The sequence below is a fragment of the Emydura macquarii genome, unplaced genomic scaffold, assembly GCF_026122565.2.
Source record: "Emydura macquarii macquarii isolate MOO-44397 ecotype Brisbane River unplaced genomic scaffold, CSIRO-AGI_Emac_v2 contig_2846, whole genome shotgun sequence".
Taxonomy (NCBI): Eukaryota; Metazoa; Chordata; order Testudines; family Chelidae; genus Emydura; species Emydura macquarii.
Genome location: NW_027132983.1, coordinates 4,638,911 through 4,663,105, shown reverse-complemented (window position 1 = coordinate 4,663,105; position 24,195 = coordinate 4,638,911). Strand labels below are relative to the sequence as shown.

Here is a 24,195-nt window from a genome sequence, read left to right as displayed (position 1 = left end):
AACTGAGCAATAGAAAAGGCCAGAACATGCTTGCACTATGAGGGGAAGGAGAAAAGAGAGTGAGAGACATTAAGGAGGAAGGGGATAGAGTTACTGGAGGAGATGCTTTGAGCAGGGGGTTGGTCTAGTTGACCTTCTGAGGTCCCGTCCAACCCTAATCTTCTATGAAAGGGCTTGAGGAGGGCAGCAGGCAAGAAATCTCAGTGTCACTAACGGGGGAAAAAACTTGGTGGCTCTTGTTAAGTCTCTCTTTGAACTTGGCAAGAAGCTACAGGGAGGAAAAGCAAAATCATCACATACTGGTATGTGAATTGTTGCAGCATTTAATTCTACTTATATTAGGAAATGACATCAGAGTTGCAGATACCACTTTAAATGCAGATGTTTCTAGTAATATCAATCAAAGCAAGAGAAATATAAAATATGACATATTAGCAGCACTCTGCCTAAACAAAATGTTTAAAAAGTTTTCCATGAGATATCAGAGGGTTTTTTAAAAGCCGTTTTGATTAGGATAACAATTATAATTAGGACTCATCTAATTTCAAGCTGAAGTACAGTAATTTTCAAATCAGAGAAAGCTTTATATTAAAGAATTTGAGAACATCTGTATTCATAACTAAGCCCCATCTACAGCATATACCTCTAAGCAACTGTGCCACCTACACATTTCTATTTTTAAATTCAGAACACCTCGTGGAGTTTAAGTTCTCCAGGAAAATCTCATAACACCCCCAGAAGTAATTTTTGGATCAATCAAGCTGCATGTGTCATCAAAGAGGTAAGAGCTCCCATATCATAAAACATGTATTAACTTATTCCCTCAAGTCATATTTCCTTAGTTGGGCCTCCAATATGAAACTTAAAAACTAAGATTCCACCCAAAAAGAATGAAAGCACTTAGAACAAATTGAGTATCCATAGGTTACTGTTTTATTCATCACTAGGGTTAGCATCTGATGTTAGTATTCTGAAAGATGTTACCTCCTTGTGTGACTTAAACATGTGCATTTGAGAAGAAAAGAACATTAACCAAGGAATTACAATGCAAGGAAAAACTTCTATCCATTACTAGGATCTCAAGTGACAAGAAATATAATATTTAAAATGAAATTTCAGCTTCTTATTGTGATGTTATTTTCTATGAAGTTACTCAAAAGGAATAGTGCCACCTGTGCTAGAGAGCAAGTCCTGCATGAAGCATAGAGATGCCACACTTTCTGCGCACTGGAGATTCAGTCTTTGGTTTCCTGGGACACCCCCTGCTGAGGGCAGAAACAAAAGGAGCCAAGGATAGGGTATTTGCAGGCTGCAGTTACAGAGAGGAGCAGAGAGTTTGTTACCTCATTTCTGACATAGGTATCAAGATAAACCTTTTACTGTGAACAAGAGCTATCTGCTCACCAGTAAGATACTAGATGGTGCCAGGAGTGGAAGGCACAGCACGCTGGAAGACCCAGTGGATAGGTAACATTGCAATGGCTGCTACAGAACCTGTGCAACTGAACAGAACTCCCCCATCAGCCGTGAGACTCGGGGGGAATGCTGAATATGCTGGAAAAGGTTCAAACAGCAAATTGAGCTGTCTGAAAGCTACAGGGGCAAATAAACTGGAGGGTGAGCAGAAGATTACTCTGCTCTTAACAGTGACAGGTACAGAAGCCCTAGATGTATATAACACATTCCATACAGATGGTTTGGGGGGTGGAGGAGAGAGAGGAAAGCTTTGAAGAAATAATTAAAATATTTGAGGATCATTGTGTCACTAGAAAAAATGTTACTTATTATGAGAGATATATGTTCAGCATGCGAATGCAGAATGAAGGGGAAACAGAAGAATTTGTCACATACTTAAAACTAAAAAGTCAGCCCTGCAAATATGGAATATTAAAAGACTCATTAAAAACAGATGGTCCTGGGGTATAACAATAAAAAGTTTGTGAATGATTACTAAGGGAGATGAATCTGACACTAGAAAGGACAATGTGTACATGCCAAGCAGCAGAAAAACAGACCCACAAATAAAAGGCACGGAGAAAGGCAAGACCCCATGACTGAGTTCCACAGCTAAAGCAACATGGGAAATGCCCACAGAAATAAATTGTCCAAGAACAAACATGAAAAGCAGGAAACCATGCCAGCTATGTGGCAATCAGCATGAGTACAGGAAACACCCAGCATTCAAGCAAATATGTGGAAACTGTAATAAACAAACCCTTATGGTAAAAAGTGCAGAGAAAGCCAAAAAGGGCATGTATTAAGTGCAGAAAGGGATTCCTCAAGTGAAGAGGAAGAGCTGTTCTTAAGCACAATGAAGACTGGCTAACTACCATGTGCACAAAAGGCACATATATGCCATACAAGATAGACACTGGGACACAAGTAAATTTAACAGCAAAAACTGAAAGAGGGAGATGTAAGGAGCACATAAAAGTTGAAGACTCAAAAGTGTCTGCAAAAGATTATAATGGAAGAACAATTCCAGTTTTGGGGACAATGCACACTGACACTTAAATACAAAGGGAAAATGATCAAACAAAAGCAGTTGGTGGTACACAGAGGCAAGCAACTAGTCTTAGACCAACACGTTTGAGGTGCTTGGTTTCATTAGAAGGTGTATAACAGAGAGAGATAGAAAGAACACAGAACAAGTATTAACAACATCCTATGAAGATGTACTAAAAGGAAATGGATGCCTCCCAGTAATATATAAGGCAAGGTTAAGAGAAGACACAGAAGCTGTGGTTCATGCTACTTGAAAAGTTCCACAAGTCTTAAGAAAAAGCCTAGAAGAAGAGCTGCAAAACATTACAGCAAATGGTATCACCCAGAGAATAGAAAAACAGACTGGGTTTGCTCCTTAGTAATTGCAGGGGGGGGGGGGAGGGAGGAGAAGAGAGAAGCAAGATTGTGTATAGACCCCAAAGAGCTGAATGAAAACACAAAAAGAGAACATTTCCACCTGTCCACAAGAAGTGAATTATTGTCCAAGATGGCAGAAGCCAAATTCTTCAGCAAAGCTGATGCACCAGCTGGATTTTGGCAGATCCCCTTGGACACTGAGAGCTCCAGGATCTGCTCTTACAACACGCTGTTTGGCAGATACTGTTTCCTAAGACTACTTTTCAAATACGTTTGGCTTCAAATGTATTTCATTGTTACCAACAAGGGTTTTATTTAGTAATGAAAGAGACAGCAAAGCAGCCAGCTCCACCATTTTTAATTTAAATATTATTAGTCACAACAACAGAAAAGCATACACTTACCAATTTTCTTGAGAACCCTCTTCTTAGTCTAACAGCTTACACTGTCATTCGGTTCTAAGGTTATCTTACAGCTCAGTTCAATCACAGAGCTACATATAGTTTCACCTTCACTTATTTCCACTGTTTTTAAGGCAGAAATCTTAACATTTTAAATCCTGCTAACCTAAGTGCCTGGTCTTGTTTGTTAGGACAATCCCAAAATACTTACTAGCAGGTTAGCACTTTTCTCTTCTCAGCAGGACTCCAAAAGCTTTAAGGGAAGTCTGGCTCATAAACACACTATACGCCTTTTAAAAACCTGGCTTACAAATCAACATGACCATACAATAAGACAGATGTTAGAGGGTCTAGCAGATGAGAAAGTATTGGAGGTGCACTGATTTGGGGCAGCACTGTCACTGAACATCAGGTACCATTGAGGAGAGTACTGAGAGCTGTGCTAGCTGAATAAGGCCAAATGTCAATTTCAAACAACATACTTGGGAGAGGGATGGACCTCCAAGGGAGTCTTGCCTGATTAATCAAAGATTGAAGCAATACCAAACATGCCAGGACCTGAGATAAAAAGGGAATTCAAAGGCTGCCAGCCATGTTGAATTATATCAATAAATTCATAACTATACAGCATGCACAACTCACCTAAGACATCTCCACCACAAGGTCACCGAGGGGGCCTGGAGGCCAGAGTATGAAAGACAATTCAAAGGTTTATCGCCTGATCTGACACCAGCTCCAGGGTTGCAATTTTTTGACCCATTGAAAGACATCATATTCTCCATAGATACTTCTAAATGAGCGATGGAAGTAGTACTAGTAATAGTAGAGTCATGGAACGGATGGGTTGCCAGTCTCATATACGTGTAGGGTTATGATGTACCCCCCAACTGAAAATGAGACATTATGTCTGGCATATGACTTATGAGATTTCATTAATTTCTCTATGGTCACAGTAGAAGCTGATAAACCTCTGCTTGCAATACACAAAAAGGGATATCGTGTAGCACCACCAACCAAACAGTGATTGCTTTTGAAAATACAGAGGTATGATGTAATCCTCAAATTCCAACTTGGATGCCACTTAGTAATGGCAGACACTCATGAAAGCATATGTGCCATCTGTCAGAACACAGCCTGATAATCTGGAATAAGCAGTACACATACATGTAAAAATGAGAAAAAGTGCCACACACTGTCTTTCCAGGCATATGGGATGAATTGCAGACAGAAACATGAAATGCTGCAAACAAGAGGGAAAAATAAATGCTTCCCACCTGCATATTTCCACTATAAAAAACAAGCTTTCCGAGAGCTCAGGCGTGCTCTTGAAGGGTATACTGGGAAGGAAAATATTAGTATAAATACATGAAGGGCACCTGGGAATGACCAAATCAAAAAAAGGAGAGCTAGGAAAGCTATATACTGGCCACCGATAAATAGTGACATCGAAGACATGGTAAGCAGGTGTGAAACAAGTCAGAAGTACAGATATTCCCAGCACAAAGAACTAATGATACTGTACCAAAAAAAACTCAGAATTCCCTGGGTCAAACTTGGAGCTGACTTGCTCAACATGGGAAGACATGATCACCTGCTTATAAAGTGACTACTTTACCAATTTCCCAGAAGCAGTCACATTTGAAGATACCACAACTCCAACAGTTGTGAGGCACGTTAAATCTCATGTCATGCAATTCCAACTGACAACAGACCACAGTTAATAGAGAATTCCTGGATTTTCCTAACATGTACGGCTACAGCTTTCATCATGAGACACACCGAGTCCCAGGTATCCAAGCCAATGGATTACCTGAGTGTGCAGTACGTTTGGAAAAGAACTTGATCAAAAAAGCAGTGAATGCAAGAGAAAATCCACATTTAGCACTACTCAGTTATAGAGCTACCGTGCTGCGATGTGGGAAATCACCTGCTGAAGCTCTCTACAGCAGACAACGTGTAAGTACTCAATTACCAAAGAGTGGACAAAAACAAGGATGACTAAGCAATCTGTGATAATGAGGGAAAGACTGGGAAAATACAATAAGACAAAATTTTACTTTAAAGGAGCAAAACCTCTTCCACTCTTAAAAAAAACCCCCAAAGACTTGGTAAAAATATGGCAAGATGGGCACCGGACAGTCAAAGCTACAGTGAACAAAGAAGAGTCACCTCACTCATTGTCAGTGATCACAGATGAAGGCAAAATCTTACGATGCAATCGTAAGCATATGCTGAAGATACCTGACAACTTGGCCAAGACAAGTGAAGTGAGAGCAGCCATATAAATTGAGAACAATTCACAGATTGACCCTGTTATTGATCATAAGACGAAACAGTTTGTTACAGACAAAGATTTGACTAAATATTGCAACACAGCAGATCGGGAAGATTGCTGAAACGCCCTTACAGCCTGAATGAAAAATGTCAGGTTATGTTTAAGCAACCTGAAGAATAAAGTCAGTTATTTTATTTGTAATAATTTATAGCTATATGTTTTAGTTCAGCTGGAAAATTTTAAAAGGGAAGACATGGTATAGAGTAAGTCCTCCAAGAAGTGTAGAGATGCCACACTTTCTGTACACTGTAGATTTCCTGTACTGGGACACTTCTTGCAGGGGCAGAAACAATGAAGCCCAGGAAAGGGCAGCAGCTACACAGATAGGTAGAAAATCTGTCACCTCATTTCTGTACATAGTTTCTGTTCATAATAAAGGGTTTATCTTGAAACCGGTCTGCTAGTCTGTAAGATACTATGCCACCTACTGAATTACTGTATTGATCTGACGTGATATTGACGTGCTTTTGATATTTGTTGAGGTCAATGAACAAGATAGAATGACAGAAAGTTCAAGATGCCAATGACCAGCTCCTACATATTAATGTATTTGCAAAGATGTCACAGAAATTACTAAAGATGAAAACAAACAGGGTTTTCCCTTTTCCCATATTCCATGACGATTCATTAAAATGTGAAAAACACTTTCTACTTATTTGCATTAAAGTAGCAGCCAGATTGAAATCCAGGGGCTGGGTTTGCAAGACATTTGTTTCTGTAACCATTCAAACGGTAGCAATTTACTAACACAAAAACACAACATAAATTTAATGCTTCTTATGTTTGAGTATTCACCAAAAGTGATATTTGAATGCTTATTTCAATGTAATATTGGAAATTCTCAGTTCATATTGTTTTGGTTGGTTACATACGGTACCAAACGAAGCAAAAGCACATAACTAACCAACAAAGCCATTTTTGAAGCTCAAATATTAAATATTCAGATCAGGAAATAAATTTGAAAAGAAATTCTAAATAACTAATTTGATATTTAGCCATATGATCACAAACATTTTGTGAACAGAGGAAGTGTTAAAATTCACCTAATACATTTATTGAGACTTATTAATTCAGCCTTAGAGGTCATAACATTTTCAGTCAGCTTCACAGATTGCTGCTTTCAAGAAAACTGCTTTTCTAAGAAGACACTACTGAAATGCTGAGTTTCTGTCCCCACTAAAGTCAGTGAAAGAAGGATTAGACCCTTACAGTTTTATGAAAACCCTTTTTCGGATGTAATGGATATACTAATATTCTCTATTTCTCCAGTGATTGAGTTAATTCCATTTGCCTGTGGTGTCACTGACAATGATGGTTTAAAAAAGGCTGATGGGGAAACTCTAATCAGAACTCCAGGTTCTGTGTGTTTGGTTGAGCTAGAAACCTGAGTTTGGTTTGCTTACTGGCTGATTCCTATAAGATGGAGGTATAGCCCCAACAAAACTGTTCTGTCTGGTGGATAGAACATTGTCTTCTATCTAGACATCCAAGAGCACCATCCAAGAAAACTTACTAGTGGATCTTGTGCTTATTAACATAGGGAGACCAAGTATAATTATTGCAACATCTCATAGCAATGGTTGCAGGGTCAGGCCCTAAGGTAATTTCTGAAGTAGAACTAAGATTCTTGAAACACCTGCTCATAGAAAATAAATTAGCAGAAATTATATTTGAGCCTCAACTTACAACTGTTATTTCATGTCCCCATCTAACAGTTAGGAAGTTTACAGTAATTGGCAGACTGGAATATTACCCAGTGAGCTGAGACTGATAAGCAACCCACTTATTGGTCAATGGTCTGAAGGTGAAGGTATCAGAGGGATTTCAGTTTTTGCTATCCAAGTCAGATTATAAGAACCAAATGTAGGTCACACTATTCTATAAAACAATAGTACCATTTGCAGGACCCATGTGAAAAGGTAGTATAGTTTTATATGTTTAGCATATTGCAATACTTTAATAGGCTCTTTTAAAAGCTAAGTTAGATCCAAAAATTTGCGATAACTCATCATTATTATTCACATCCAGTAGTAACCATTTTCCCTGAACATGCTTATGAACAAATATAGCAAAAAATTAATTTCAATTAGTGATTCAGAATGAGAATCAAGCCATTCCTTCTTGAAAACTACTGAGCTCTCAGCTTTTTTCAAGTTCTCTCTCATCATAACTGTATTTTAACAATGATATATCCAGTTGTCTACCATCCTTCACTCAGCAGAAAACTGTGCAGCAGAGGATGCAAACAGTAACATTTTCTGTACAGACTTATAAGGCATTGGGTCTCATAACACCATAGCAGTACTCCCTTGAATATTTAAAATGTGTTTCTGGGTGCCTTTGGGAGGGAGCTTATTTTTCTGCTTCTGCTTCTTGTTTATTTCTTACAGGAGAAACAAATCATACATGATATTTCCAGATTGTGGCTAATTCCAATACAAAAATCAATTAACAAGAAAGCAGAATATTGGATGAGCAAAACCTGACAGATGCTATTATTTTAAAAAGATGACGACAGAGACATTATGCCCAGCTAGGAGGGAAAAAAAGGTAAGAATAAAAGTTTACAAATCTGGGAACTTCAGAAAAAGACTTTGTGTGTTGTATATAATTCTTCTGAATCCTTGCATCATTAAGGAGAAGGCCTTTAATGAACATATCAGAAAAATATAGCAAAACCAGGATAATATACTGTAAGTCTACTATACTGCACATTTGCAAAAAAACATTATTTTTAAAATGAAAGCAATTATTTGCAATTTCACTTATGTTCACAGTAAATCATATGCTTGCTATGCAGCCCAGTCAAAGTTTGCAATATAAATATTTTCACACATTATTCATCCAGCAATTATAAACAGCCATAAACAGCTTTACATAATTACCTAGTGTACAAGTTACATATACAAACACAAACGTTGAATTAGACAAAATAATGCAGTGAAATAGACTGCTCTTAACTTAGTAAGCAATGAATTATCTAAGTTAGTTAGTTATACATGGAATGAAAAATGACTACCATAAAGACAAGGTCCATGTTTAGATTTGATGACGTACAGCACAGTGTAAATGATGAATACAGGAAAGCCTTGTCTACACTAGAAAGAGTTTGCCGCTATAGCTATGCCACACAGAGCAGGGGCTTGAACCTGGGTCTCCCACATTCCAGGTGAGAGTGTGCCATGTTTTTTCATAAGAAATTTCAAAATATCTCAGTTTTGTTCCTAAATGTCTTACACACCAGTCTCTTAAGCAAAATAAGCACTCGTGGGATAAGAACAAAGGTTTTCTCATGGATTAGTAAATGGTTAAAAGACAGGAAACAAGAGGTAGGAATAAGTGGTCAGTTTTCACAATGGAAACAGGTAAATTGCAGAGTCCCCCCAAAGGTCTGCACTAGGACCAATGCTATTCAACATATTCATAACTGATGTGGAAAAGAGGGTAAAGAGTTAGGTGGCAAAATTTGCAGACAACAGAAAATTACTCAAAATCGTTAAGTCCAAAGGTGGTACGAAGAATTACAAAGGGATCTCACGAAGGATGACTTACAATTACAAGAATTACAAAGGGTGACTGGGCGACAAAATGGCAGATAAAATTCAATATTGATCAGTACAAAGTAATGCACGTTGGAAAACATAATCCCAACTTTACATATAAAATGATGGGGTCTAAATTAGCTTAAATTTACCACTTAAGAAAGAGCTCTTGGAGTAATTGTAGATAATTCTCTGAAAACATCTGCTCTGTGTGCAGTAGTCGCAACCATTAGGGAAGCAATAGATAAAAAGACAGAAAATATCCTAATGCCATTATATAAATCCCTGGTATACCCACACCTTAAATACTGCATGCAGTTCTAGTTGCCCTATCTCAGAAGAAGAGGTACAGAAAGGCAACAAAATTATTAGGAGGATGGAACAGCTTCCATATGAGGAAATATTAAAAAAAACTGGGACTGTTCATCTTAGAAAAAAGAGGCAACTAAGGGGGTGTATATAATAGAGGTCTATAAAATCATGGTTTGGAAAAAGTGAATAGGGATGTGTTATTTACCCCTTCATATAACACAAGAATCAGGACTTAACCAATAAAATTAATAGGCAACAGGTTTAAAGCAAACAAAAGGAAGTCATTCTTAATTTAACACATAGTCTACCTGTGGAACTCATTGCCAACGGAGGTTGTCAAGGCCAAAAGCATAACTGGATTAAAAAAAGAATTAGATATGTTCATGGAGGATAGGTACATCAATGGCTATTAGATGCCCTGGGAATCCCTAACATTTGATTGCTAGAAGCTGGGATTGGACTCAATAATTGTTTTGTTCTGTTCATTCCCTCTGAAGCATCTAGCATTGGCCATTGTCAGAAGAGAGGATACTAATCTAGATGGACCCCTAGTCTGATTCAGTATGGCCATTCTTATGTTCTTACATAAAAAAACCTCCAATTTTTCATGAAAGTGAATTCTTGTTTTCTGGCCAGCCCTAACATCTATATTAGAACTTTTGCCTGTAGCTACATCAGCTATGGATTTAATTTTCTTTACACTCCTCACCAACATGGCCATGCCGGCAAATCTCTGGACCATAAAACAGCTGAGCATAATGATATATTATGCTATATTGAATTAATTATACTGTCAAAGTATGATCTCAGAGACTTCCAGGGGCATGAATCATATAATGGGAATGCTAATATAAGTGTTACCAGTTGGCTAGGAATGAAAAAATGGAAAAGAGGGGATGCTTTTTATATATGAATTTATACAATAAGCAACAGAACCAAAAATGGTCATTATGAAGCAACTGACTAAGTATTTACTGGTTAAGTTAGCTCTCAATATATTGCAAATCAGAATAATCAAGCCATTGCTCCTCCCTCCCTGCTCCAGCAAATCAAACAGTGACCAGGAAGCTAGGATTTTAAATGGGGCTCGTGTTTTGTTTTGATTATATCTAGCACCTCCAGAGCTCTATGCATTTACTCACTGCACCATCAACTATCCAGCTACATTCCCAGTTATAGTACTTTTCTTTTTATTTGTTTTTCTCCATTCATAGGTAGGGTTGGGTGGGAAACATTTTTCTGTTCTTCAAGGACATTTGAGATTATGAAAATTTTCCCAATCCAGAATCAGGACAAAAAGTTGAAGTCTCAAAACTTTTGCAAACCAAAACAATGACAAAAAGTTGGATTAGATGAATCAAGCTGTTTCATTTTGATTTAAACTTTTTCTGGACATTTTTAAATGATCAATTAATTTAATTTTTTAAATTAAAAGTCATTTTGGCCCTAAAAACTAAAGTTTTTGCTTTGACATATTTTTTTCCAAGAAGTTTTTTGAAACAGGAAATTTGCCAAAACCAACCCTTCTTTGAAAACAGTTTCTGCATTAAGCAAAAAAGCTTAATAAAAAGCCCTGACAACTTCTATGCATAAGCTTCCAAAGGATGACACTGGTCGATGGCAAGCCAGGGCCAAGAGGGAGGGGGACCTGGGAAGCTACAGTAAGACACTAAAGAAAGAGATGAGGTCCAGAGGTCCTACCAGAGATATTTTGAAATGTAAGCTGCAATTTCATGCATTTTAGAAGATTTTAAAACATTTCAAAATAAATATTTTGTGCCAATAAACTAAGTGTCCATCTGGTATTTGCCTGGAATTCTGCAGTAGTGAAGCCTGCATGGGGCAAGCTAGATTCTGTTAGGATATCAGCAGATGAGCATCAAAACCCAGCAAACACTCCTGTGTATCTCCTATCAGATGCAGATGGAAACTTTGTGTATAGAAAATAATCAAAAAGCTAGAAACACCACTAAACAAGAACAAACCTAATCCAGAAATGAAACAGTACATTTTTCTATACATTTTATAACCTGAACTGCAAAATCTTATTTCCATCCCCTTCACAGCATCTTCATACTGAAGAAGAAAGTCTACAATATTAAAAAACAAAAACAAACCAAAAACCAATGTACATGCAGTTTTTATAATGGCTTAGGCACCTATCTCTAAAAGAAAAAAAATTACTTGCCATCTAGCTTGTGTATGTTTAGCTCTCTCCACTTCCTGTTTAATTTTCCTTTCCTGCTCTATTGTATCTCTGCATCCTAATTTTGTTATCTCCCTCACTTAGCTCCAACCTTCATTATCCCCTTCTCTTCCTTCCATCTTGAATCTCTCTCTCTACCGCATCTGGAGATTTCATAACCCTCTCTCTCACTCCACCTCCATCTTGAGGTGCTTCTCCCTTTTACTACTCTGGATCTGACCACTTTCTTACTTCCCTCTTTCCTATGATCCTTTTCCTATCTCCCTGGCATGCCCGTTGGTCCTTCTTGCCTAAATCTGCTCCCTTTTTCTTTCTCCCCTTGTCTCTCTCTCTCTTTCCTATCTCTTAGTCTTCTCCCCATCACATTTAAATCTTTCCCCATCTCTTTTTTCCTTCCCACTACCTGCTAAGAGATTTTCCAGGCTCTCCCTACCCCCAATTTGGGATGAATTTTTCAATTACCCCCATGGGAAGTCTCCTTAGTGAGTTTCCATTCCCACTTCTTAGGGTTTTCTCTTCTTCAGCACCACTGCACTGTCACTAATTTATTACAATCATTCAAATAGGAATATGTTGAGAAGGATGGGAACGTATCATTCAGCTACAAAATCAGCTCTTCAGCTGCACAGTTAATTACTTTCTAAAAATCCCACCCTTTGCTATAAAATTATAATATGAAAAACTATGTTAGTAAAAGATTGGTACATTATACTTTAATCTCTTGGACCAGAATGCAAATCAGGATGAAACCAGAGTTAATTAGAATCATTCCCTAAAAAAAGACTGAGTTTGTAAGGTACAATTATGGTCTCAACACAATCATATTCATTTTTTTTAAAAACTAAGAACAGATGGACGCTTACTGAAATAGAATGAACAGTGTATTCTAGGGGACCAGTAGGTCACTATATAGCATTTTCCCTCTTTATCACATTAAATCTAATTGCAGTGGAAGAAAATAGTAAACATGCTCCTGTACATGTATTTCTCCTCTTTATAAGGACTCCCTGGAGAGGACTCCTATCCATTTCACTAGATAATCCTTTTTTAAAAAATTCAAGTGGAAGTTGAATGTTGTTCTGTTGTTGCATTCTCTTCTCAAGGGCCTAATTTGATGCCTAATTTTAAACACGTATGTACAGTTTTATACTGAGTTTTAGACATTTTGTCTCAAAGGCCTTTTTATTGTTATGGTTTCTCCATAAAAGAAATGACAAAGTGCCATGTCTTCATAGTTATGTCACTCAAAGAACAAGAATACTAGTCTTATTTTAGGCATGTGGGGTTAGCTGCTCTCTATAGAACCCTTGTAAGTTGTTATTCTGGTCTAGAAACACTAATAGATATTAATTATCTGTGTATGTAGGCTTTATTTTCTGCACTGTATACTTGACATTCATATGTAATACAGTACAACATAGCACATATTTTTGAAACTGTAACATCACATTTTGGAGAAATAACTTGGTGGAAAAAACATTTCAAATTGAGAAATCTGACACACCCTGCAATTAACTAAAAATTAAGGCAGGATCTGAAAAGCAAACTACACTCTTAAGCAAATCTTTGAAGTGGTTTTTTTTGTTTGTTTTTGGGGTTTTTTTTGTATTTAACAAAAGAAACATATTGGGCTGCTGTCACTAAGACCCACATCCTGTTTCGGCTGCTCCCAGACTATGGAGGAGGGAAATTAAACGGAGGGACTCTGCCAGCACAAGTTTGTTTTCTCCCCATCAGGACAAATATTTCCATTTCCATTATATTTCTAGACGGCTGATAGCTTAATCGTTTGTACTGACAAAAGGTTTGAAATCCTTTATTTAAATTTGAAGTTCTAAAAAGTTCTCAGTTTTACTGAAGAGTTGTAAGATTATTTGACTGTCTCCAGCTTTATTCTTGGAAAAGTCTGTTTTGATGGCTTTGAAATTAATTATTTTATATAAGGATAACATTTTTGGATTGCTGCTTTTCTGCTATCTCAGCTTCCCCAATGATTTTTTCTCCTGTGATACTGTGGCTCCAAAGAAGCATTAATAGTAAAAAATTGTGACAACTATGGCAGCTGGATCAATTTATTTATTTATTTGAAGTGATGGTGAGGACTCAGATTCTACGGCTGTATTGCCTTTACTCCCCCTCTCACATAGGACCTGACTTTTCACTTGTTCCGGTTTGTTTAGCATCCAGAGAGGAAGGCCTTATTTTAAACACCCTCACTCAACTCATAAAATAATGCATCAGAAATTAGACTCTTATCCTAAAGATTCAGTCACTTGAGACTTCGCTGGGAAAGATGGTGAAAAATCAATCTGTCATAATTAAGGAACAAGAAAAAATTAAACTGGAATTAATTTCCAAGACACTAGCCTTATACTTTCGAGCAAGACTATCATACTGTGTCACTGGTTGGAGGCTGCAGAAATTAAATTCAGGGCTTCCAACCTGCAAATAATAAATGTAAAGGAAGGTAGAAAGGCAAACAACACTTGCTTCACTTTGCCAGAATTATTCAAAGTACTGTTGAGTGAGAGGTTTGCACAGACCATGTGGGATCACAGAACATTTTAGCTGTTTCCCTTCAGTCTTTTTTGAGACAAGAAAGTTGCTGGGATTAAGACATTTGAAGAATTTTGTTAAGTACTAGGAGCTTCCTTGACATGAGGCAAAATTCTGAAAATAATTTTCATGAAAAAGTCACTGAGTAGAGTTGTTGAACTTTAATGTTCCCTGACGTTACTCATAAGACAGGTCTGTAAACTAAAATTCAAATCACTTAAGGATGAGTTTGCTAAAATTATGCAATCCTCTATATTTAAATTTAGCAACACTTTATATTTTCTATGAAATCAAGAAATATATTTCTTAGATTATGGGAAGGCCTCTACATTTATTCTATTCAGTCACAATTAAGTGAATAAGATACTTGAAGCATCTATTGATTTTCAGCATACAAAAAAGAAAATCTATAACTTATACGTTAGCTCACCATAGATGTAGAGTTCATTCAATATCTATATAGAGTATAGAGAGGATTTGTGTGTTGTGGAATCAGTAAAATCGGTCCTGAAGTTGGCACCAGTACCGGGGGGTTCTGGCCAAAGAGTATGATATAAATATATGTGCGTGATGTAGGTGATTTTTTGGAACAACATTAATAATACTGGCCTTACAGAATAAGGCATATAAGGCTATGTTTATGCAGTCGATATTTTCAATTGAGAAATAGAAGATTTAAAAAAAAAACAAAAAAAACAGATTAGAGTTTTATATGAAAAACACAAATTTGAAGGTTAATTTCGTCAATGTCCTGGTCTTATTTATTCCATATATGATTCGTTTATATATTGACCATTATTATGGAATCATAGAAATGGGACCTCAAGAGTTCATTTAGTCCATGCCATCAAATGAGACAGGATTAAGTATACTTAGAACATCCCTGACAGGTGTTTGTCTTATCTGTTCTTAGAAACCTCCAGCGATGGGGATTTGACAAGCTCCCTTGGTAAGTTCCAGTGCTTAATTATCCTTACTTTTTTTCATTCTTATATAAAACTTATAATAATAAACTACAGAAATGAGGTTTAATGGATGGAGAACATTAAGTAGTCTGCATCAGTCTCTGAAACTTTGCTTCTCTAATCCTAGTATATGACCTCGATCCTACAAGGTTCTGAGCATGCCTCTGAGTCTCAATCCAGCAAACATTTAAACATGTGCTTAATTTTAAGCATGTGAGTAGCCTCCTTGAATTTGAGTGATTTAAAGTTTCCTTGTGTTTTGACAGCTATGTGATCCTTTTAGAAAAAATTAAAATGCTACATGCTATGGGGAAATTCTGTATATTGATTGCCTAGGTGAAGAGAAGATAATGCTTTATAGAGTCTAGGGCTGGTTCACACTTACCGTGCAATTCGGCGGCAGTCGACAGGAGTTACGCAAACTACACAGTAGTTTGCGTAACTCTCGTTGATTGCTCTGCTTCCCTTCTGCACACTGTTTACATTGCGCTGAGCCGCTATGCTACTTGAGGGGGTGGACTTATTCAGTCGACTTCCTGATAGATTGAGCGGGTCTCGCTGACTGCTCAATCGATTCAGAAAGATGGATCTGGTGGCGGCGAATTTGCTGCCGTCAGTATAAACGTAGCCCACTACTGTAATGTCAGTCTTAATTCACTTATACAGTTTCTGCATCGATTTCAAGTACACAAACTGAAATTCCTTAGGGGATGGCTCAGAATTCCCAGCTGGTTTATTTATTTGATGTTATTTAATCACAGGCTACAGAAATGGCTCATTAATTACTGCCTTAACATTTTTCCCCCCTTCAACAACTCTCATTAACTCTATGTCCTCTGGGACCTAATTTAATTGGTTTAAGGAAGTCATATATGATGTCTTTGTTGATAAAGGGGTTCAGGTTGATGACAAGGGCTCCTAGGTGCTAAGATAATAAAAATTAATAACAATATATTCACGTTGACAGATACTGCATACATTCTAATACAGTGTTTGGTTTTAATGAGCTTCCCCCCACACTCCAACACCTGATTATATGATTCCAGAAGACCTAATCCTGGTATTAATTCCACATATGATGTTTGTGTGTTGCCTTAAATAACAAGTATTTATTTCTTCAAGGCAGGCGATGTGTTTGCTTATATGAGAATCTAGTTCAAGGCTTCCCCAGGAAGCATTTACACAATTTAAGAATAAGTTGACTTCATCTGAGAAGTGAAAATTCAGGCAAATCATCAGAGAAAACAGAGAGTCTATTGAGAGTTGACTACAAACTTATTTTGTGTTTTCAAGAAGTATTAGCAATGCTATATGAAAAAAATTGCTTTAATGAGTATAAAAAAATATCAATAAGAATTTTGTACTGTAGAAGTGAGAGACTTCAAAAGCCTGCTACCTGCAAGCACTAAAATACATAACAAATAAGGCAGTAGTAGTTAGATTACATTTTTTGTTGGTGGTGGGCGGGGGTAGAGCGTTACCAAGGATGGAAAAAAAATGATACAATCCAGGGCCAGATTGTTCCTGACCCTTGTGTGGGTGCATAGTGGGGAGCCTTCCACTCCCCTCTTCTCCCACACTCCCTTCTAACCGGCTAGGGATTATCACAGACTCAGGGGAACAAATGGGGGTGTATGGCTCCCTCTATAAAGCCAAGGGCATGATTCAACCCTGGGGGGAGGAAGTCAGAAGATGCAGGGCTATTCCCTTTCAAGCATAAAGGAGAGAGCAGCCTGCACACTTCCCCTGCACACCAAGGAGTCAGGAAAATGAGCCTCCCAGAGTTTTCTCTGGGCAGGACATTATTAGCATGTGCTGAAACCATGCTGGTTAAGGCTGGCTGATTCCCACGGATTCTCCAGGGCAGGATCTGCTTTTAAACTCCATCCTGGATAAGATGAAAGTGACTCTTTAGGTACAGAGAATTGAGGACTAGAACAAAAATGTTTGTGCACAGGACCCTAGGATCAGACAAGATTGGTGACTCAAACAAGCTTTCACACCAATACAGCTGAAGCCCACAGAAGAGGGTATATATTTGGACCAAATGTAGTGTGTAGACAATGTTCAGAGTGGGAACTTCAGTTCCTTGCACATCCAAAATGCAGAGCAGTGGGTAAAAACATCAATGTAGTCCAGGGATGGTCAACCAGTCAGAGACGAAAAGCCGCAAAGAGCCATATTTACCTTTTCAGTTTCCCCTGCTTGTCAATTTCAAAGAGCAAAGAGCTGCAAAGAACAAACAGCAAAGAGCCACACGCTAAGAGCCGCGAGCCGCATTTGTATGACCGAAGAGCCGAAGGCGGCTCGTGAGCCGCAGAGTGGCCACCCCGATGTAGTCCCTGGATTTTGTGACATGGCTGATTTTTCCCTCGATGCCTCTATTCTCTGCTATCTGCCACCCCCTTAAATCTCTGAAGTGTGCTGTAGAGGAAGAGAGCCCAGAACAAAGGGCCAAAGGCCCTTCCTATAAGCTAACTGGCCTGCAAAGAAGATAATAAAATCACTGACTTCTGAATTAAAGAAATGTAAATGTCACAGCCATGAAGAGACACTTCCCTAATAGCAGAATTCTGAAATGTCCAAAAGGAATGATGCATCATTAATTTTATATTGATCTAATAATCCTTTGTTAAGATATATATCTGAACAAGATTGCATAGTCCTATAACTTGTGCAGGGAAGTCAAGGCATACAACATACTTCTACTGTATTATACAGTACTTCATACTCACTGAAGCCTAGCCAAGTGTCTGCCACAGATGTTATGCCCCTGCAGAACTAGTATGAAAGCTTGCAGAGAGGAGTATTTCACTTACAAAAAGTGATTCAGACCTATACAAAATGTTGCACTCCAGTACAGATGAAGAATTGGATGGAGTTTCATATCTGTCTGAATTCCAGCTGAACACATTCATGCATCCTTAATAAAAGGCCATTTTTAGCCTATTGAGTTTTGAATTACTGCTTTGAGCAGACAGTTGTATTTATGGCTGCTCTATAGGACTCCCATGTGTCTTGATTTCATGGGAATCACAATATGACAGACAATTTTTAAAATTACTACCATACCCTTAATTTTACACATAGTGACATGTTAAATTACAAATTCAACAGGAGAAGAGAATTGCATTTATGCCAAGTTACAGCGTAGTCACTAGAGCTGATTGGACATTTTCAGTTGGAAATACTGTGACTGACAATGGAGTTTCCATTAAAAACCACGTTTTCCTGCAAAAAAATTTCAATTTTGCTGAAATTTTTCTATTTTACATCAGGAAAAATGAAAAAAGAAGTACGTTGTTTCAGATCAATTTGATCCAAATTGAAATATTTCAGGTTGTTGGACTGACCCGAAACATTTTGTTTTGTATCAGTTCAGTGTTAAACTGTATTTCGCTGTGGTGGTGCATTACTGGAGCTGCCTGATGCCTTCATAATCTCCCAATGACCATGATCCCTGGCTGGTCTGCAACTTCCATGATGCAACATTCTGACCAAGCAGTGTGGTACATCAAGGGAGTCATACGCTTACAGGGTCATTAGGGGAAATGTAGTCTGGTCAGAGAGCCCAGTCCACAGAGGATAATGCAGGCATCAAAAATATTTTACTTGTTTGTCCCAGCTCAGAACAAAAACGAATATTGAAATAGGATTTCCCACTGGACAGAAATTCCGTCACTGTTGCTTTCAGACAATGCCCATTTCAATTAATACTGGGAAGTTACTGGGAAGGTTCAGAAGAGGAAAGAAACTTGGATCCTTCTTCTGCTTGGGGGAATCTCACTCATTACCCTAGCCATTGGTTATAAAATCCTTATTAAACCCAGTGCTTTTCAGAAAGCATTGCCCAGGCCACCTCAGGAAAACGAGGGCAGGCAATTGACAGAACACAGCTAAAGCGGACTTTTAAAAACTCCATACAATAAGAACAATGGCACATGACAATTTCAATCTTGTTATAACAATAGTCCCTAGATAAATCGTAAGTAATTTATAGCTACCACATAAAACTCAGGCACGTATGCAATCATCTTCACATGCCAGCTAGTGCAGAAGTAACCAGACCTTTGCAAAGATGCTCATCTTTCTATGTAGCTTGGAGAGCCCTTGTATGATCTGACCCATGGTTCAGTTCAAGAAACAGTCTAATTAATTTGTCAATGGTGTGGTGTCACATGTTCATTTTTGGCTTGTACCAAAAACCTCTCAAAAAATTCCCAGGTTTAAAAAAAAAAAAAATCCAGATTTTTGCAATTTCTACCCAGATTTTGTACCTGCTCAAACTCTTCAGACCCATCTCCCCCCAACTCCCACCCCTATCATGCCTGCCCAGAGAAGGGTAACTGCAGGTGGTGTCTGCTGCAGCTGCACAATGGGGGAGCACCATAGGCAGGAAGCCTGCCAAGACCACCAGCTGCTACAATATCAGGCTGCAGAGAGTGGGTGGCAGCACCCATGACTGTAGGCCCCCTGTTGACCCATTCCTCCCATGAGTGCTGGGCACCCTCTTTCTCCCCCATTCATGCCAGGGAGACCCTCTCTCCACTCCCTCTCCCCCTGTGAGTAGCTGGGCTGGGGAACTGCCTGGAGAGGAGCCCCATCTGCTTCACTTGCCCGTCAGAACCCCTTCCTGCCCCTGGGCCGGGAACGGTCTCTCCAATCTGCCAGTCGACCCAGGGAGTGGAGCTGAGCTGTAGGACAGGTAGTAATGGTCCCCTACTGCTGGTATTCTGTGCCTCAGTGACTGAGATCTGCTCTCTCCTGGTTCCCAGCCCCTGTGGCCCAGCTCTGAAACAGGACAGATGATTTGTGGATGGAGGTTCTGTTAAAGTCCTATTTCTTGTCTGTGCTCCCTGGTGTCTTTCATATAACAACCCATTTTGGAGGGTGCCTTTTCTGAAACATTGTGGAAGACCTTATTTCATACTAAAATGGGTCACAAACCAAAAATTGCAACTGACTATATTTCTGAATGTAACTTAGTTTTAAGAAGTTTTATTTTTCTAATGGAGACTAGAAATAACTGTTTCATAAACAATAAACTCTTACTTGTCTCTATTGAGCGCTTTTCTTCTGTCCTCCTGCCCCCCAGCAATAACCCTGATGTTTCCCTGGAAACTGAGAAGTTAGTTTTTTGCACTGATTTTCACCCATTGTTTAGTTGTTTTTTTTTAAAATAAATACTGATCAAATCCAGAGAAAACAAAAAAATAAAAACCAGAAATAAAAGACCTAAATATGTTATAAAAATTATATATTTTAAAACCTCATAGGTTCTTTTTACTCAGCACCTAATATACACACAGAGAAGTTATGCTTTAAAATGCGTTATAGCTGTACGTGGCTAATCCCAGCTAACATTTTTTTAAACATGGCTGCCCCTGTCCACACAAAGGGCATAATCATGTTTAACATGTTATTTTTTTATTTATTTATATGGCTTATTAAAAATATTACAGGAGCATCTATCAATTCCCCTTAGGCACCTGGACATAACTTTACTACACTATGTACAGTAATTTGAGAACCCCCACAAGTTCTCTCCCCCCAAAAAAATTTCCCCTCATTTTTAAGTGTCTAAGGAGAAAAGGGAGCTTTGCAATGTATCTTAAAGGTCATAGGAATACTCTTTTGCTGACATGACACATTTTCTCCATGTAAACATAGCCAGATTCTCCTAATAAAATGTTACTTAAAACCTAAGGAGGGAAAACATACTAAAGAACATGTAAATGGAATACTGTTATGGTAAAACATGAACCCCTTTTTCCCCATGCTGTGCTGTGGAGTTTTCCACCATGCGCACTGTATCTCAGATGTGTGACTGATTCCCGTGGGAAAAGGAGCATTTTAAATACAGTATTAAAGCAAAATGTATGGCTTGGTGGCACACAACCAAAAAAAAGCAGTTATATAAATATATTTTCAAAGATTTTTTTAAATAAATTAAGAATAAAAATGGGGGCCCAGTTTGCAAATCCTTACTCAAGCAAGCAAAGACTGCTTTGAATTAGGTTTAATAGCCAGAAGATTAAAAAATATTACAATTATAGAAGGTCAGTGAGTGAGTAATCAATGGGTCAGATCTTCAGTTAATGCTAATTGTCATAGTTCCATTCACTAGCTGAGGATCTACCTTTATGAATCTATGCTGGATGATAAGATATAACTGGTACGTAAACTGATTACACATTCCTTCTGTATCATTTGGTGAATGATCTTCCAAGACGAGTAAATGGATAAACTAAAGATGAGCTCAAATAGCAATGACAGATTTTAAAATACATTTTCAAAAGAAGCTTTATAAGAAAGTTATGATTTTTCTTTAAATATTTTAATGTACGTGTTGGGATACAGCAACCTCTTACAGCTCTGCAAGAAAAATGGAAGTTTATGTGTCCTTCAAATAATGTTAGGTCTCCAAGATTAAGTAACAGTCCTAGGGGTCAGAAGAAAACACAAATGCTGACGTAGAAAACCCCATGCAGCTACCATAGGAAAAAACCCACCACCACAACAGCAAAACATTTACCTCATTGCCAGTAACTGAAATTTACAGATAACTGTTATAAAGTGTGTTTACCTTCATTCCCTTGTCCAGGTGGCTGATAAAATGAAAGCCCCAGAGATATGATGGCTGCAATTTCCAAGATTATAAGAGTCACGTCCTGTAGCGCTTCCCAAACTAGCTGTAAGAAAGTTTTTGGCTTCTTTGGAGGTATGAAGTTTTTCCCAAAAATTAGCTTTCTTTTTTCTAGGTCTGCAGCAGTACCAGGTAATCCTGTGAACAAATTAAAAACAATTGATTGAAGTGCCATGGAAACAAAAAATGCCCAAACATATTAGTATTCAAATAAATTGCATCTTCAAAGTAGACTCCAAGCTTTATCACCTATGGCATATTAGACAGGATGGCAGATTTGTCACTTCTAAATTTTTTGTTTAGCAAGGTAATTCTTTTGTCCCTGTATTCTGAGCAGAGGCCTAAAACATGTTTAGAGAAACTTTTAAGGACACATTTAAATGAAACTTATTATCAGTTATTAATTATATTATAATATATAAATTATATAGTGCCCCAAAGTAGTACATTTATATTTAGATCTCATTAAAATATACAATAGTTTGCAAAGTGAACAATTACTTTGTTTTTGAAAAAGTAGAATGCATTGTAGAATGCCATCAAAATATATTGGGCAAGGCTGGAACATCTAATAGCAGTTTCGGTACAGCTACCAAGAGGTACAAATCTTGATGCTGAACTCAGGTCCTTACTGCCCTGGTCTGCAGGAGAAAAGTAGTATGCTAAACTTCTGGAGGGAACATCGTGCACCAATCTAAGTAACAGTTCTGGTCACACACTGAGCATTTGGGTGAGCTATGTCCCGCCACAGTGCCACTGGATTGTGTGTGTATAGGAAGTAAAGACTGAAAAGTGAAGTTCTGAGTTCACCCATAAATATATATTTGCATGTGGCCTCAATTTAAAATCACTGCTAACTGTTTCATGTGTGTGTATTTGTGCTGATAAGTTTCTGGCTTGGGTTTAAACGGTTGTCTGATTCAGTTGATCACCTTGCTGTTGGAGTGTGTTCTTCCTAGCTTTTTCCAAAATGAAGGTTTGCAAATTCCTTTTCTCATATGTGGCCTTTTACCTGGACTTCAATTAATGTGTCTTTTAACCTGTCTTATAGGAATGTTGGACAATATCTACTAGGGACTTTTACATGTACAGTGACAGTGGAAAATTTTATTGGAAACTGAGTGTTGCTGGAATTTTTCATACAAAAAAAATGATTTTCCCCCAGATGCTTGAAAATCTTAGAAATTAATGCTTTCCCATAAATCCCAGCTACTGCTCTCAAAAGTATGCTGCTTCGTACACTCTGGTAGCTTTGATACAGTCTGTCAAGAAATCATGTGAGATATTAATTGGATTTATCAATACATTGGAATTTAAATTAAACGTCAAGCCTTTAATGCAATCACCAAGATAAATATACAAACAAGTTTATTCAGGTTTAACATTAAGTCAGGACAGTGATGGTCTAATTAGACTGACACAGTGGACCATAAAGTATTTATTACTAACAAACCTATATGACATAGGAGTAGAGGCCCCAGCAATGCAGTGGTTCCCATCATTGCTCTCCAGCAGAACCCAAAGAGTAGCAATGGGTAACTGCTGCTCCTCTCTAAGGCCCTTGCCTGTAGTAGGGTTCTTTATTCCTGCTTCTCTACAAGATCTACATGAGACAGCTGGAAGACACAGTGAGACACCATGGACTTAGCTGTCACCGGTACACTGATTACTCTCAACTATCTATTTCATTCTCAGCTGAAGCAGCCCTTGGTCTAAGGCATAGGGCAATATTCCAAATAGCTATTACTGCAGGCAGGTCAGTAAGGCACAATGAACAAGCCTAGTAGCCATGAAGGAAGATAGGAGAAGAGGACTGAAGGTTGTAATTGAATGCTAAAGTGTATTATACCCTACTGCCACTAGGTGGCACTGTGTATACCATACCTAATTTAAGCTAACCTCAGCCATACCTGGCAGCACATTAAAGGTTGTCTTCACTGACAGCGGCAAATTCGCCGCTGTCAGATCGACTGAGGGGTCAGTGAAGACCCGCTCAGTCAATCCAGAAATCGACGTATTAAGACCACCTCCTCAAGTGGCGCAGCACATTGAAGGCAGCACGCAGAACAGAAGCACAGATGTCGACGGAGTTAAGCAAGTTTTTTGCGTAGTTTGAGTAACTCCAGTCGACTGCCGCCGAATCTCCGAGGTAAGTGTAGACAAGCCCAAAGACACATCACTGGTGTCTCTCTTCGAGGGCTTGTCTACACTTACCTCGGAGATTCAGTGGAAGTCAACCAGAGTTACGCAAAAACCTTGTGTAACTCCCGTGAACTTCTGTGCTTCTGTTCTGAGAAGGTGGTCTTAATATGTCAATTACTGGATCGACTGAGTGGGTCTTCACTGACCACTCCGTGGATCCAGATAAGT

At 38.2% G+C, this 24,195-nt stretch overlaps 1 protein-coding gene across 1 annotated transcript in view; it reads right to left on the bottom strand.

Annotated features, from left to right (window-relative positions):
- The window catches only part of LOC137166402 (plasma membrane calcium-transporting ATPase 2-like), a 348,197-nt gene that overhangs the window by 159,939 nt on the left and 164,063 nt on the right, over window positions 1-24,195 (bottom strand). Inside the window, exon 3 of the mRNA XM_067568107.1 lies at window positions 21,766-21,963. Within this exon, the coding sequence (XP_067424208.1) occupies window positions 21,766-21,963 (198 nt within the window). The remainder of the gene's footprint in view (window positions 1-21,765; window positions 21,964-24,195) is intronic.